At 34.3% G+C, this 17,817-nt stretch overlaps 2 protein-coding genes across 6 annotated transcripts in view; one reads left to right on the top strand and one right to left on the bottom strand.

Moving 5' to 3' along the window:
* The window catches only part of zmp:0000001168 (signal-induced proliferation-associated 1-like protein 2), a 53,713-nt gene extending 43,746 nt beyond the window's left edge, over positions 1-9,967 (top strand). For 3 of the 5 annotated variants that reach the window (XM_059539223.1, XM_059539239.1, XM_059539231.1), the window contains 5 exons: positions 3,620-3,718; positions 3,877-3,961; positions 5,122-5,200; positions 5,316-5,511; positions 8,418-8,555. In XM_059539223.1, coding sequence (XP_059395206.1) covers positions 3,620-3,718; positions 3,877-3,961; positions 5,122-5,200; positions 5,316-5,492 — 440 coding nt within the window. In that variant the 3' untranslated portion in view covers positions 5,493-5,511; positions 8,418-8,555. Of the gene's footprint in view, positions 1-3,619; positions 3,719-3,876; positions 3,962-5,121; positions 5,201-5,315; positions 5,512-8,417 lie in introns of all 5 variants that reach the window. The other 2 variants (XR_009427521.1, XM_059539247.1) reach the window with 2 other exon arrangements.
* Positions 1-17,817, bottom strand: part of LOC132115358 (26S proteasome non-ATPase regulatory subunit 9-like) — a 110,894-nt gene that overhangs the window by 49,414 nt on the left and 43,663 nt on the right. The gene's annotated exons all lie outside the window — the stretch shown is intronic.

Genomic DNA, 17,817 nt, shown 5'->3' with positions numbered 1-17,817 from the left:
CTTCAGGGAGGGTTCATTCCTCCTCTTCCTCTGGGAGGTTTAATTTTCCCTTACTCCTGCATTCAGTCTTTTTTGTTTCTGAGCCCTTAGTGTAAATGCTGCCTGTTTAAAAATAAGCTGATCTACGACCAGCCTCCCCTCCATAAGCAAATTCAGCAAGCATGAAAAGATACGAATCATGGCCTGAATGGCACTGACATTTTCAAATGAGTGTTAAGCTCGGACAGATGGGGGCTAGGCTAGGGCTGGTTGGGATAAGGATATTAAACTGCCTCAAATCAAGACAGTGTCTCTGGGCCATCTGTTATGTGCCTCTGCCCCTTGATTGTTGAGTGGTTACATCTATCCAGCCCCTTCTTTAAAATGCATATGAATGTGCTTCTGTGTAAATACTTAACAAACTCAGACTGTCAGTAGGAACCACCTTTTACTTGTCTAATTTTGGGCAGAGCAGCAGTTATAAGTAATTTGCAAATGATTAAAAAACCAAGCCTAGCTGCACTTAAAGCCTAGCTGCAGTATTAGAGCTAGGAAAATAACCTGTTTTTGGTGTTGCCCAATGACAATTCCTGCTGGACCCATAGGCGCCGATACCGTGGGTGCTCCGGGGCTCCAGCACCCACGGAAAATGAGCACCCATGTGTGCCAGTGCCAGACTGCCAGTAGGCTACATTTATTTAAAATTAAACATTGCAGTTGGCGCTATGAAGCGTCTGCCACACTGTGATTGGTTATGTTGTTGTCAGTGACAGTGACATAACCAGTCGCATGCATGTTCCATATCCTATCCACCAATCACAGCGTTTCTGAAAACGTCCCATCCCCCACTATACAGTGCCGTGCGAGTATGTAATCATTTACTGCTTTCCGTAATCACTAATCATTAATCAGACTAAAATGGACAGATTTGTTATAAAAAAACTGCACTGAAGATTTCGGTTTATTTTCTACATTTTGCTTTGGTTAGATTAGGTTTAGATTAAGGATTGTTTTCTTATATTTTGTTCTTTCCTTTGGCGCCGCTTTCGTTCTTTTCCCATTTTATTGTTTGTTTGTTTACATTTTCACCTTGTACATAGCGCACATTATTATTGTTATTTTACTGGATCTAGTGGCTTTGGCTTTTTGTGAATAAACGTCCAGTATTTTTTCTCTTTCAAAGTTTTGTCTGTCATGTTCTTCCACCTCATTTCATACCCAGCAGTAGATACGTTAATATGTAAATGTTACGGTACATTCCCTAGACTCCTTAAAGTTCGTAACAGGGTTTAAATGGGAACATTTTTCTGCTCAAGTATAGGCCTATATACGGTTTAAAAGAGGAAAAACTAATGGACACAAAAGTAGCCTACTTTTGGACAGAATACGAGTTCTTTGTTAAATACATAAAATAAAAAAATATTTTTTTAGCCTATATGAATAATGGATTCAAAACCTCAAAGAAAAGCCATGCCACTATCAAAAGAAACCTCGAAACATAAATGAGGTAGACATTCCCAGAAACTCATTATTTTAGTCGCAACAATCGGTTAATGGAAACGCTGTCCTTTCGCAATAGTTTTTTAATCAATATTTACAAAACATTAATTTCCCAAGAAGCTGAACGCATTAGCGGTTACGTGTCAGTTAAACTTTTCATCTCCAATCCTGTTTGTATTTTTGAGAAGTGACGCTGTTGTGTTTGTTTGTATCGGCCGCTGTCCATTAGCCTAAGGTTCTGAAATGCAATATTTTTTGAATAGCCTAGTCTATTTTTAATTTTTTTAAATGGCGTGCGCCCTTGAGCACCCACGGAGAAAAACATAAATCGGCGCCTATGGCTGGACCTGAGACTCGAACCCACAACCTTCAGGTTACAAGTCTGACTGTTTATCCATTAGGCATAAAGGCATAGGCATTAGACTGATCCGAAAAAAGCACTTGTCTTAATTGTACTAACTGTGCACTTTTAGAATACTTAAAATCCTAATCATATTTTTTTAATAAAATAGAATAAACTTTTATTCTTGACTTAAAGAAAGACACTTTCATGTCTATAAGCACACTTAAGTATACTTTTAAACAGTGCTCTTTGTAATAATGTAAAATCAAACGTGTTGCCTTAAAGCCATTTTAAATCATTAAAAAAAGAGTACATTTATTTTAATCTGCTGAATATTATACTAAAAGCACATGTAAAATACTTGATTACAAATTTAACTATAGTATTTTTCAGTAATAGATTTAAAGTGAATTTATTTGAAATGTACAAAATTGCAAACTCATCATTACTTTTTAAATACATGACACGTTTTAGTAAAAATGACATTTAAAGTATATTTTAAACTGTATATTCAGCAATGTTTTAACCATATTTCAAATATAATAGAAGTAATTATGAAATTACATATAAAGATGTGCTTAAGTCCTACTTAAGTGGGTCAAAAAGCACTCTAAAGTTCAGCTAATTGTATTAAATATACATTTCAACTATGATGCATATAATATAATTTACATTTAACTTTAATTAACATGCAGTTAAGTCTCAGAAAACATTACATTTCACTCTTTTAAACTATTATTTCCGTAATAGGTCATCATACATCATAAATCATAAATAATCCCTTCCACTTACTCGTACATATAAACTGTGAAAAAAAAAAGATTTTTTAAACTGGTAGCACTTTATTTTACAGTCCTGTTCCTCATGTACATACTATGTACTTATTATAGTAATTACAATAACTATGTAATAACTAGGTACTAACCCTGAACCTACCCCTAAACCTAACCTTACTCCACGTAGTTACCTTGTGTTACCAGAACTTTCTTAGATAAATACACTGTAAGTACACTATAAGTACATGTTAGTACATGTACTGTAAAATAATGTGCAACCTTAAAACTTTTAATACTATATTCAGATTTAAAAACAGACTAAAGGCCTCTTTACACTTCTGCATCAGATTCATGCTGTAAGTTCTTCAAAGTGTATTCTGTGCCATATGTCTCTCCAGTGTAACTCATGTTGCATCTACACAGACCGCAGCAACTGTGATTGGTCTGCTTTGTAACCAGAGACCCTCAGGATGAAAAAAAAGATGCAATAACTTCACGTCCAATGGGAATGAATGAACAGAACAGAGAACAGAGAAGGATATAAAACATAAACGAATCTACTGATCCAAAAATGTCCATAATGTATTTGTTTATGCACAGAACAGTAAGTTCAGTCTTAACATGACAAATGAACAGAGAATTCCACTAAACTCCAAACAGTTGCACATTTGACTGTCTACATTAAAAAAAAGGGCGTATAAACAATTTTAACTAAGAAATTGCTAGTAAATTTCACAATTAATTACAAAGAAACAGCATGTAACACATGGATGTAAACATGAGTTTTTCAAGTCTAAAGACTGGTGTGTAGTATGTAAAATGTGCCAATAGTATGTAAAATGTACTCAATAATTTTGAAAAATCATTTATAGTCCTCAGTTGTTTCTCTTGGTAAATGTTGAATTCAAAATATTCTTTTTTTTAATTGTTGTCTTTTCGAGACCAAAAACACTTCTCATAAATGCCAACAAATAATAAATCTAAGTACTACTACCTTACAATGTGTTTTTGTTGATTTCAGTCCTCTCAGAGACCACAGATTCGTCTGAGGAGGAGTGGCAGTCGATCTCTGATCTGGCCAACGCCTGTCGGAACATTCTGGAAGCTTTGTCTCAAGAAGGTGAGAAATGGCAATTTTCAGTGGATGAAATGTGTTTGAACATGTGAACGTGTGAGCTGGAGTGAGTCAGTGTAATTTACTCACTGAGAAGAGCTGGTCTGGTAACTTTTCTGTGATGAGATGGAATATGAACGATGTCATTTCCTGCTGCGTTTCAGACCGGAGGTCAGGAGATGGATCACAGGCGTCCCCAGAAACGCAGTCAGGTCAGACAGACACCAGGTTCAAAGATATGAAGGACAGGTGAGGCTGACTCATCACACAGAAAACTCGTTGACATGAGATTATTCACTACGCTGCAAGGCAGTTAGCAAATGTTCCTTTCCAACTCAAAGAGAACTTTAATTCTGACAGATTTTAAGAAACATGCTGAAAAAGCAGCTTTGAACACATTTTACACTATAGTTAAATTGTTATTCTATTTCACAGTATTCTTTTTTTACTGCATTTGTGTGCAGACTTTAATACACCACTTTCTTGCTTTAAACTTTGGAACTTCGGAAGAACAAAATTGCTCAAAATATGTGAAAAATAATAACTTTAGAAAAAACTTTGAAGTCTAAATGTTCAAATAATGGCCAAATAACACAGGTGTATTTCTCAGAAAATGATGCAAAATTTATATCATATAGTAATACACAACCAGTCAGAAGTTTAGAATAATTGAAAATGTTTTGTTTTTGAAATAAGTTGCTTTTGATCATTTATTTGAGCAAACATACACTTAAAACACTAATATTGTCAGATATTATTATCATTTAAAAGAGCTGCTTTCTATTGATATATATTTTAAAGTGTAATTTATTTCTGTGATGCACAGCTGTATTTTCAGCATCATTCCTCCAGTCTTCAGTGTCACATGATCTTCAGAAATCAGTCTAATATGATGATTTGCTGCTTAATTGTAACAATTATTACTGATGCTCAGTCTTGCCTTTACTGTAACTTTTGATCAATTTTATGTCTTCGCTAAATTATTTTATTTATTTTAAACTTAATCCACACTGTATCATGATTTTTACAAAATATTAAGCAGCAAAAACTATTTATAATATTGATAATAATCAGAAATGTTTCTTGAGCAGTAAATCAGCATATTATACTGATTTCTGGAGATCACGTGACACTGAAGACTGGAGGAATGATGCTGAAAATACAGCTAAACATCACAGAAATAAATTACAGTTTACAATATATTCACATAGAAAAAAGTTTTGTAATAATATTTCACAATATTACAGTTTTTACTTTAATTTTGACCAAATAAATTCAGCCTTCGTGAGCAGAAGAGACTTCTTTCAAAAACACTAAACAAATCAGAATGAATCCAAAACTCTTGTCTGGACATCATTGTGGTTTTTTTTTTTTTTTTGGTGTTCTTCTTTCTCTCCCTGCCTTCGCAGTGACTCGCCTGGTCACCTTGAGGAGAAAGTGTCCCAGCTAGAAGCCATGCTGAAGCGCCTGCAGGACGACCTCCAAAAGGTACTTTGTCCTCTGTGGGTTTGTCACATCACAGCTCTCTCTGTCGCAGCACTCTTCCCACACTGTAACATTCAATACATCCACCCATCCTTGTCTGTATATCTGCCCTGTCCAGTCCTTGCCCTCTTCGCTACTTCAAAGAGCCACTGCTACTTCACAGAGCCAATCACACAGAGGGACTGTAGAGGTAGGGCGGGACAAGCAAAAGAAACCTGTCTTGTCATTGAGCAGGGTGAACAGAGGAGATGAGAAGATTGCTGGAGGGACAAGCCATGCTCACTCTCAACACTAACCCACCAATGGCAGTTAAGGCAAGTAGAGCATGAGATTTTTACTCAATCAGTAACAAAAATCAACAACAAGTGTGACGGTTCTCACCTGACTAACAACAAAATCAAAGAAATAGCTCACCCCAAAATGACCTCTCCCTCAAGCCATCCAAGATGTAGATGAGTTTGATTCTTCCTCAGATTTGGAGAAATGTAGCATTGCACCACGGATGCTCTGCAGTGAATGGGTGCCATCAGAATGAGAGTCCAAACAGCTGATAAAAACATCACAAGTAATCCACACCACTCCGGTCCATCTGTTAACATCTTGAGAAGTGAAAATAGTGTGTTTGTAAGAAAAAAAATCCATGATTAAGAATTTGCACAGATACGGTTTACAAGAAAAACAGTCCTAAAAATATGGGTGGATTTTGATGTGAGAGGACAACGGGGGATGGAATTTTTCACTGGAGGAAGTATTATAATGGATTATGGACTTATTTTAGCTGGAAGCAATGGTTTTAAGTTAAAAAGTCAAAAAAGAAAAAAAAAGTAATCAATTCAATCAATGTTAACTGGTGGACTGGACTGATGTGGATTGTTTGTGGATTATTCTGATGTTTTTATCAGCTGTTTGGACTCTCATTCTGACGGCACCCATTCACTGCACATCATCCACTAATGAGACACTGATGCAATGCTACAATTCTCCAAATCTGATGAAGAAACAAACTCATCTACATCTTGGATGAGCTGATGGTGAGTACATTTTCAAAAAACTGTCATTTTAAAGCGAACTATTCCTTGAAGAAGGTGATGTTAGTTAGTTAATGCATTAACTAACCTTAACTAATGGGGCCTTATTGTAAAGTGTTACCACATATTTTTATGTGACGGTCTTCATTAACAGGGATTTGATCATTTAGATAGATGTTTCAGCGTTCAGTTTCTTGGTTGGAAAGCAGTTTTAAGAGACAGTGTTAAGTTGGAACATGTTGAAGTAATTGCAGTAAATCATGTATAATGCAACTAACCTCAAATCAAACCCTAATCCTAACCCTACGCATGTTGTCAATTAATATTAATCAGTATTTAAATATATATAGATACATCATAACAAGGACACCTTAAAGCAAAGTGTTTTTAGGGAATGGAAAACATATTCTCACAGCTTGAGGGGTTTAGTGTGTTTTGTGTTTGTTTGTTTGTTTTTCCATTTCCTATTTTACAACACAAAATGGGCAAAATGGAATATAGTAATCTAATGATTTTAAGTATAGCATTAACTATTCATTATTTAATATTAATTATTATTATTATTATTATTATTATTACTGCTCCTGGATTCGAAGCGAGACATAATTTGTTGTTAAGCCTAACTTCTATTGAACCTGAACATTTCTCTGAATGATGAATTATCTTGACACAAAGAACATTTCACACACTTTTCAAAATAAGTGCATGTACACTTATATAATGTTATAGCTTTAAGGTCCCTCGGGATGAATATTATAGCTGATCCAGGCTCAGTTCTCTTTTGTTTGATGCCATTATCCACATGAGGTCAGGAAGGGGAAGCGAGGGTGAGCATGGTTGACTGCATAATGTCCCACAGTTATCCAGCACACTCATTTAGGTAAATCATAGCTTACTGAAGACTTCAGTCACCTTGAGAGAAAAGTGTGCCCTTATAAAATATGATTATTATACATACGCAGATAACAGTCTGATGTGAATTACTACCATGTTTAGAGGCATCATTGCTCTTTTAGTGTTTTTATGCATTAATATAATTTAGGATGCATGACACATTATTAAAAATGCATGTATTTTTCTTTTCCAGAATGCCCAGTGCTTAATGAATGCTCTTATCACTGATGCATGTCTGCTGCCACGTTTAGACTTTTATTTTATTTTTTTATTTGTTTGCTGCAATTTGCATGCAGGTTCTGATTTACTAAGATAACTAAAAAAAGCTACTAATTTGCTTCTTCAGTCTACAGTATACAGAAATGTATTCAAAATGTCTACTGTGGAAAAATAAGCACACAGTTTTGTAGGTGATCTTGCATCCAATTGGCAGAAATAATCTGTTGATATTTTGTATAATTGTCTGTCAGTCCTCCATTATGCTTTTTTAATTTATTTTAGGATTGCTTGATTGCTTTTATTATTAAGAATGCATTCAACTGATCAAAAGTAACAAAGACATTTAGATTTTTCTTGTGTTTGTGCTATTTGTTTAGGGTTTATGAACAAACCAGAGCAGTATAATAAGGTTCATTTAAAGCGTAGCCATCCTGTTTAGTGATTTTCTACAAATTTTCACTTATTTTTATTTGTTGGATTTGATTGTACAGTAGTTTAAGACACTTAAAATGTAGGGGTGTGCTAACTTTTTCCAAACAAGGAATTACTAAATATGCTTTCCAATTGACATTTGTTAAATTATATTGATATTTTTAATGTATTGGGTATTTGTGAAATGCCAATCAAATATATAATAAAGTTTTAGGTCAGTAAGATGTATTCATTTATTTGTTAAAGAATTCAGCATTTTAAAATATATTTAGGCCTACTTTTTTTTGTGCATCCTTGGTGAGCATAAGACACTTCTTTCAAACATATTTAATAATTTTACAGAGACCAAACACTGTACATACATGCAAAAATGCATAGAAAAAATGCAGTTAGATATGTTTTTAATATAGCAAGTGATCAAGTGATCAGTGTTTGTATTTCAGCATGTAATAATGTGGCGCATATTGTTGTATGTGCAAGTCAAGCCATCCATCCTTTCCCCAGCTTCAGCCATTGTCTTCTTCATCTGTGTCATTCCATCGTCATATTCAGACGTAGCATCCCCTCATGTGGCGTGGATGTGTCCTGCCGATACAGCGTGAGAACGCTCAGACCTGAAAGTGATTATGTTTGCATGCCTCCCACAGGAGAAAGAGGACAAGGCAATGCTGCAAGCAGAGGTGCAAAGTCTCAGGCAGAACAACCAGCGCTTGCAGGAAGAGTCCCAGAGCACCGTGTCACGGCTCATTAAAGTCACCGAACTGCTCTGCAACGTCAACAAACCCTGCTAGCATCGAAGGCCAAACCATGGCAGCAAGAAAGATCTGAAGACGCATGAAAAGGCCAATGAAAATGTTAGCAAATCCCTAAAATTGTCTCTTAAGTGACAAGACCATCGATAAGCCTTATTAGAAAAAGTGCACGAAAACAAACTACATTCTTACTCAAATTATACAATAACAATTAACATCTCTGTTGAACGCTCTGTTTTTTTTTCACATCACTGTAACAGCTTGTTAACAGTGATAGCCTTCAGTGCAAGATCTGATCTCAATCATTGACTAATGTTGTTCAAAAACATCGAACTGTCCAAAAGTCTTTATTTGCAACCCTCAGATTCGAGTTTGGAAAACATTTAGTGACATGTTCAAAATCATATTGTCTTTAAATATTTTCATCAGATCCTACACAGTGACCCGGAGAGTCACAAACAATCGATCGTGTCCAGATAACAAGCAATACATTAACCTCATCTGTGGTGAAATAGGTGGCTTCAGACTATGTCCTTCAGTGTATATACCAGAGGAAAACTTAACATGTCAGTGTGATTGTAACCCTCTATTAACCATCACAGTATCAGAAATAGATAGAGCCCGTTCTCGCCTTTTCTCTGTTGGCCATGGGTAAAAGGCTTCTTGCTTATCTTTAGAGTGAATATGCTAACAAAACATCAGGAGCGATGCAAACCGGCAATGAAAATAATAACATGTGTGCACTTTGGTGCACTAGTACATTTTTTGATTGTGACTACCCTTGTGAAAAAGAAGTGCTTAATCGTGAATATGCACTTGTACGTCAATTCTTAAAAATGGTACTTGCAGAGAAGATATTAAATAAAAGAGTAATTAAAGAGAAACACTTTCATGGCTATTTTAAGTACACTTAAAAAGTTCTCTTTTAAAGTACATTTTAAATCAGCTTCATTAATCCTTTGTTGTGTTACTTATTTTAATGCGTCGACTAACATACTAAAGCACATGTTAAGTACTTGATTATAATTTTAACTGTAGTGTGTTATTCAATATTGCATTTAAAGTTAATACATTTTGAATGTACTAAATTACAAATATATTTAAATACATGACCTAGAAGTTTCAATATAATTTTTATTTTAGTTTATCGTAAATGCTCTTCAGTACATTCGACAGTACATTTGAACCATATTCCAAAGACAACTATGAAATTACATGAAAAGAAATGCCACTTAAGTGGGTCAAAAAGGACTCTCAAGAGCATTTTGCATTTAATATAAATTAATTGCAATTGTATCAATTATAAATTGCATTTAATATAAATTTAAACTATTAGTATAATACATGGCATGCTAAGTGTCTGAAAACAATTCAGTTCACACTTAAGTTCATTCTTTTAAAATATTTTATTTCTGTAAAAAAAAAAAAAAAAAAACTTTTTAAAAGTGTAAAAGTGTCTTTTTCACAAGGGTAAAATATGCCAGACATGTCAAAATGGTTTTCTATGGTAATTGACTTGAACCTGGAATGTTTCTCAATTTAGCACTGACAATTTGAGGTGAAAATGAATTCCTGCTTTAAATAGCCACTTAAGCCACTTCCAGATTTTAGCACTGGAATAATTCACTGGACTTTGTATATTTTATGACACATACCAGAGACAAAGATCTCATTTCATGGGACACAAGTGTATGACGTGATCTATGATTTTTTTTTTTTTTTCATATGAAGCCTTATGCCTGATCCCACTGGATCTGAACGAGCCTTGCAGACGCCTGCTTGAAGATGAAGTAGGGCTCTTGATTTGAGAAGAAAACAACTCTTAGTGTTAAGTTACTAAAGAAAGCATGACTTAAAATAGAGCATTTCTATTTATAAAGATTGCAGCCAGACATGTTCTACTTTGTTCTCACACAAATTTCCTAGAGTTCTTAATGCTGAATTGTGAGACAGCACATATTTATAAAACTGCTATTTTGTCTTTTATTTTCCATATTGCACCCACCTTAAGGTGCACTGATAATGTGAAGAGAAGAAGAGCAAAACGACTGGACTCTTGCCTGCACACACTCGAATGAAAATGAAGCGCACGGCAAACAAGTCAATAGGGAAACAAAATGTTACATTACCATACTTCAGCATTACTGTACATCATACATGTCCTCTCCCCTTCAAATGTTTTTATTTTCGAGTCACTGTGATAACCTGGTACCAGCAGATTCTGATGTATTACGATGAAATTATAAATCTATATCTTTATTCCTCTGTGTGAAGAGTGTAGAGCCAAAATACGTGTTACTTCCCTCTGATGTGTGTAAAGTTTAGTTGTTGCCATTACTGGAGAATTAGTTGAATTTGATGAATGCAGAGAGACAGGAAGTACACTGATGCAAACGTTGATGCATTTTGTGGGATTTACATAGCTAAAGAGCAATGTAAAAGAACTACTTCCTGTTCATCTGTGTAGTCTTTTAGATCGTTGGAGGATGTGAAAGCACGAGACAAGCAATTTCTAAGCCACCTTCTGTATCTGTGTATGTATTTATAAAAATGTAATAACTTATTAATCTTGAAAATGTGGATGTTATTGCTAGATATGTATATTTGAACTGGAAGGGATCCAAATCTGTGAGCCAATGAATGTTTTTTTATGTTATTTTGATTGTAAGACTATTAAGGCATGACATGATAGCAGGTCATATTTTGCTTTACTGGAATAATATCAATAGTTAAGGCATTTTCCGTAGTGGAAAACTCCTGAAATTACACTGGAAATGAACTCAATCGTGGCTGCTTGGAAATTACGCGTGACATTCCATCTTTTCATGTTCTTAACAGTTTTATCATTATTTTTATCGTAAAGCTGTATTGTGAATTTACTGAAATGTTAACTCTAGGCCTGCCGTGGCGAACCGAGTGGTTTCCAGTTAAAAATAACTTTCGTTATTTATGGATTGGATCAGGACGCTTCATCTGCAGAACCTTTCTGAGAGAGAAAGAGAAAAATGAAACAAAACAAAAAAACAAATGCATTTATACTAAATTACTTTCAAACATGTTTGTGATTAAATGTATTTTAAAGGGACAGGTTTGTAAATTTCAAACTGATCCATGTCTTTTTATGGTATGGTGTTTTATCAAGCCATAAATGCTTTTCATCATATGGTAATGCTTTAGTGTTTGATTTGTGTTACAATTCAGTTTTACTGTCGTTTACAAAAGTTGGACCTTTTGTTTTAAATGTGATGCTTATATTATGCACTGAAACATCTGTAAGGATGGCCTGCTTTCACTGGAACAAAGCCACAGTCACTCCAGGAAATCAAGCCATGCAAAACATGCAGATGGACTTGGAAAAACACCAGTGGATTTTTGTAGTGCCAAATTTTGCGTCGTTCCACTACAACTCTGGCATTGGAAGACTGTGCATATAAAAGCCTCTTACAAACAATCCAAACCACTCCTAAGAATGTGCATTTTCCACTTTGCTAGCGATCATTCTTAGATGTGTTGCTCTTTTTTTCAATGTCATGTCATGCCCGAGGACAGATTTACAGATTAAGCTTAGTCCCTATTAGTAGTTATGTCAAAGACTGTTCTAAATTGCCAAATCTGCCAATAAATAGCATTATACTGTATCCCATAAATGATCAGCTCCCAAAACAGAATCACTAGCAGCCACTTTTATAAATAGGTGTTGTCACATGAAACTAAAAATGTAAGTGTATGGCAAACCACAAACCCACACACTATGCACACTGATCTATGATATCCGGAAAGAATAATGATTGGATCGACAGGAATAATCCATCCAGTCAAAACATATAAAGAAATGGTATGGTGATCACTGGAGCTGTATGTTTCTTTTAACTAATAGGGATTTATCAAGTATTGTATATGTGAACCTGAGGGATCCTGGCAATAAAAACTGAACTTGTTTCCATATGAGCTGGTGTCAGAAATGTGTCTTTTATAGTACTGTAGTTTGATAAAACATTTACTATATTTTTACCCACCTTATGATAAGTCAAAAGTATTTGCGAACATGCCACTTTATTTTTTTGGGTGAACTTACCTTTTGTGGTCTATTTAGCTTGTAATATTACTTAAAATGTGTATAGTTAAATAGGTTATTTTATTGGTAAAAGGCAATGCTGTCTGTACCTGAGCATTCCTGTAGTGATTATGTTCTCCAACAGAGGGCGCTGAGAGCTGCGCGGGTTACTCAGTAGCGCGCCAAAACACGTCATGAAGAACTTGGCATGGACAAGAGATGAGCGCTAATCAAATGATCGGATTTAAGGTAGAATTACACATACAAACGATTCATTTCAAATGACTGTAGTTTGCATTTACTATAACAGGGTCTGAATGGTGTGGGATTGCTTTGCATGCAACTTTAAATATTATTAAAAGTTCCACCTTCATACAGTAATTCCTACGTGGTGAAAGTACACTTTGATAAGTATAAATAATATTATAATGTTCTGTTGATTTTGATTGCTTCCACTCTTGTAAGCCGCTTCGGACAAAAGCATCTGCTAAATGAATAAATGTAAGTATTAGGTGGACAGCAGTGAAGTAGACCACAGTTACTTGATTACTGTACTTAAGTACACTTTTTAAGTATCTGTACTTAAGTATTTTTTTTTCGGAAACTTATTACTTTAACTTCATTACATTTGAAAGACAAATATTGTTCTTTTCACTTCAATACATTTCTATAAAGATCCCTGATGTAGAAAGTTGTTACTTTGTAGCAGCTTTGAAAGTCAGTGGGTGATTTTTTTCTTCTCTATAACGTGCTTTTCTTTAGACTTCACTTAACTTTACAAAAGTGATTACTAATAGGCTATAAGCAGTTGTTGTAAGCTGTAAGTGATTTCCAGCATTTTATGAACACGGATCAGTTATGAATGTTTCCTGTAAAGCCACAGAAGAACACAAACCCTTCTTTGTATGACATCGAAGTACTGCCAGAGCGATTAGAGAGCATTTTTGAATGTTTGATTTGATGTCAAATAAACCTGTTGCTGTTTTGCTTTTTTGTTCAAGCAAGTGTTGCTGTTGTAAAGTTATACAGCTGCAGTTGTGTTGCTGGGTTTAAAGCAGGTTTGATTTTTGTTTTGTATCTTATCAGTCTGTATATTTGCAGTAATTTCACTGTCAAATGTTCAAATGTGGGTGAACAGCTACAATCTCTTTTCTATAGGGTTTTAACATTCTAAAATCTCTTTATTCCAAATAAATACTACAGGCTACTTAGTGTATTCAGTAGGTAAGTTGCTTCAGAGGCATAAGGTATTGCAAGTATTACGTACAACAATAATAAAACAGTGCATTGACATAAAAAAGGAAATTAACTTTTGGTACTTACATACTTTTAAAAGCATTTACTATTGCTTAAGTACAAATCTGTCTTTTCAACTTTCACTTGCAGAATCTGTACTTTCATACCTCTGATATTAATAAATATTAAATTTACTAATGTAGTTCAACTAAATTAAACTTGCAACAATTAAATTGGTAGAATGCCCATAAAATATTTCTAATTTCCATTTATTTTATTTTTAATTGCTCGTTGCATTTATTTATCATTTTTATTGATCCATTTTTAATAGCACATAACATTTTATAAGTTAAAAGAATACTTGAAACAGTATATTCACAGTTTGTGGTAAAAAACGAAACAAACAAAAAAAGTCTGCAATGTATATGTTAAATACATTTTGTTTTATTTTTGTAATGTGTTTTTTGTAAAGTCATCATTTTGTTTGTCTGTTTGTAATTGTTAGGTCTACTATTTCTCTAGTGTGATTTTTGGAGACTTCTATTAAAATGCTCAGAGCTTCATCATTATACAGTATGAATATAATATATAATAATCATTCATTCTAATAATAATGAATAGCAATTGTTGTGAAAATGTATTGTCCCCATTTTTCTTTAATTCATAGATAAAACAACCAGTGAAATTTCAATGTTCTTTTGACCACTAAACTAGGAAATGTCCATTTCAGAAATCTGGTCACTTTACATTACAATGTTACAGACACAGAACCCTAAATATAGCCTCTTATAATTTCAAGAGGCAGCTCATTTATTACAAAGTGAGTGTATTTATTTCTTTACACCTCTATGTGAATTGAACACCAATAAAACTACTCTCAAATGTATTTTTAAGCATGGACTTAACAAGCCTGCCTTGGGACCAAATTGAGTGAACTTAAAAGTTTCATTGATTTTGCACTTGCTTCTGAGTCATCACTATGGATGTGCTGTGTAAGATCCTCTCTCGCTTCACGGAGACGGCACCCACCCCCCACGGACGGAGGAGGAAAGCGGGACAGGCATCACTAACACCAGTGCACTCCCACCAGAGCCAAGACTGAACCCTGCATCCAGGAGTTTCCTGTGCTTCCTGTAACGACCATGGAGTTCATCCCCAGATGTTCTGAGCATCCTGTCTCTCCTGAGCTTCCTGTTTTTGAGGGACATAAGTATTATTTGCTGAGTATAGAAGTAGAGATTGGCAGGTGAGAGTGAAGGTTTTGGAAAACGGCATTGTGCCTTGTTGTGATGAAACAACCAGGCACTGCTCATTCACTGACCATGAGGAAACATGCAGTTATTCCAAGCTATTCCATTGGGTTGGGGGGGGGGGGGGGGGCATATTTGTTATTTCAGGAAACCAAGACCAAGCCCTGTCTGCTTGAATGAGGAAATTCTGAAATCTCAAAAAGTACTTGCCAAACTCACATTTATAACATACAGTATGTAAAATTAGCCAAAATAATTGAACACGAACTGCCCCATTAATCAAGCATAGAGTTAATTCCGGCAGGCCATGTCAGTGTAGCTTGCATCAGCTGATCCATGTCTACCGATAGAAAAATTATGCTTTATCGCTTTGTTCAGGAGCTAATTACCCTCCTCCATCCCCAGCTCCTCCTTTCGTCCACAGTCAAGATTTGGCCTTTTTTTTACCCATGTTGAATCAGACTCTTTTCTTTTGAATTATGTTTCTTTTGAAAAATGTCATTAAGAATGTTAATGATATCAGCTACATTTACTTGTTCTGTTTACTCTAGAGGGGTTATCACTGCTCTCTCTGGTCTTATCTGGTGGGCAGGGAGTTTTTGCCCAGAACAGAACGATACCACCAAGCCAAACTGTTTGCTTATTGTCAATCATCTTTAATGATAGTGGCCCTGTCAGAAATGTTGTTTCTTATGCTCAAATAGCATTTGATCGCATTGGTCCAGAGAAAGCACAGTTGTAAGTATGCATTTCTGCACTTCAGAGCTTCTAACGGAAGCTGCAATGATCCAATGACTTTACCAATTACTGATTGCCTCTTTTATTAAAAAGGCAGGATTTATTCTGCCATAGTTTGCATTGCATTGCATTCTCCTTTTCATGATATAAGTGCATCATCTTGGCATATACACATTATTTTTGGCTCCAAACGACATTGTGAAGGCCAGCATCAAAATGATGAGATGTTAAACCAAGGTCCTGACTCAGGACCAAAATATTACATATCACATAGATTCTTCAGTGATGAATTAGAAGGGCAAATACACACAGTAAACATCGCCACCTGGTGGTGAATTGTCTTTAAGGACACAAGTTATTGCATTTGACAGTTTGGTTTCCTTTTCTTAATAATGTTACTTAGCAACTGGCTCTCCAGTCTATCATTGCTGTAACATATTTAAATGTGCAGAAACTTAATAAAGGTGGCAACCACAAAGAGATGGAGATTCCTAAAGGTATTAGCAATATTTTTAATAGCATGTGAACATTATTGCCTCACACAACTATAGCTATACAGTACTGGTCAAAGTCTGAGCTACATCTACTGGTAGGACACCCTTGTAAAATAAGTACACTTCTTTTATAATATTTTTTAAAAGTTTAATAATAGTATACTTCAGAAGTACTGAATGTAATGTTTTAAGACAATTACTGTGCATATCATAGAAATAAAAATAAAAAATGCTTTTCAAGTTTATATTAAATGCAATTAGTTAAGAATAGTTCACCCATAATGAACATTTTGCCATCATTTCCTCACCCTCATGTCCTTCCAAACCTGTGTTTCTGAGTTTCTTTTCTTATGTTAAACATAAAAGATGATATTTTGAAGAATGCTAATCAAACAGTTGATGGTCCCCGTTGACTTCCATAGTATTTTCCCAATATTTTCTTTTGTGTTCAGCATAATAAAGAAACTTACTCAGGTTTGGAACAACACTGCGGTGTATAAAATATGACTTTTTTTTTTTTTGGGTGAACTACTCCTTTAAGAATGCTTTTTTGACCCACTTAACCAAAGTACATGTTTTTATGTATTTTTTTTCAATAAATTGTATTGTCTTTGACATCTGATTAAAGTTCTGCTGAATTTGTACTGAAAAGCATTTATGATATTTTGATGAAAATACATTTTGTTTCTTATTTTTATTTGATGTTCAAAATGTTCATCAAAATAAGTGCACTTCTTTAAAGCACAACAAAGGATTCTTAAAACCTTTAAAGCATTATTACAAATTGCACTCTTTAAACGTGTACTTTAAAGTGTGTTAAGAAAAGTGTTTCTCTTTAGGTGCACTTAAGTGGCCTTTTATTTCAATTCATTTTTAGAATATACTTTTGAGATTTTATCTACACTACAAGAGCACATTCAATTCAATTCAAATTTAAAGCACTTGTAAAGTACTTGATATTTCATTTAAAGTAAATATATTTATAATTTCTAAACTACAACGTCATCATTACAAATTAGTAGCCTAATTACAAATAGCTATATTAAGATACAGGACATATGAGTTTCAATAGAAATTATATTTAAGTATATTTTAGTCTATAATAAATGCTTGTCAGTATTAATTCAGCAGAACTTTTACCAGATATCAAAGACAATATAAGTTATTGAAAAATGACATATAAAGATTATTTTTAGAATATAGGCCTACTTTTGAGATTTAAACTACACTACAAAAGCATATTCAGTTCAATTTTATATTCATTCCATATATGTGACCCTGGACAACAACAAAAAAGTCGCACATGTATATATTATTTTAAAATATACACATATATAAAAATACAAAAATAGGTATATTTGTAGCAATAGATACAAAACATTGTATGGGTCAAAATTATTATTATTATTTTTTATGCCAAACATCATTAGGATGTTAAGTAAAGATCATGTTTTATGAAGCTATTTTGTAAATGTCCTACCTTAAAAAGGCTGCATTAAACTTAATTCTTAATGACTAAGGAC

Source organism: Carassius carassius, chromosome 3 (assembly GCF_963082965.1).
Source record: "Carassius carassius chromosome 3, fCarCar2.1, whole genome shotgun sequence".
In the NCBI taxonomy this organism is placed as follows: domain Eukaryota; kingdom Metazoa; phylum Chordata; class Actinopteri; order Cypriniformes; family Cyprinidae; genus Carassius; species Carassius carassius.
The sequence above is the reverse complement of the archived record's forward strand: the minus strand, read 5'-3'. Positions and strand labels throughout refer to the sequence as shown.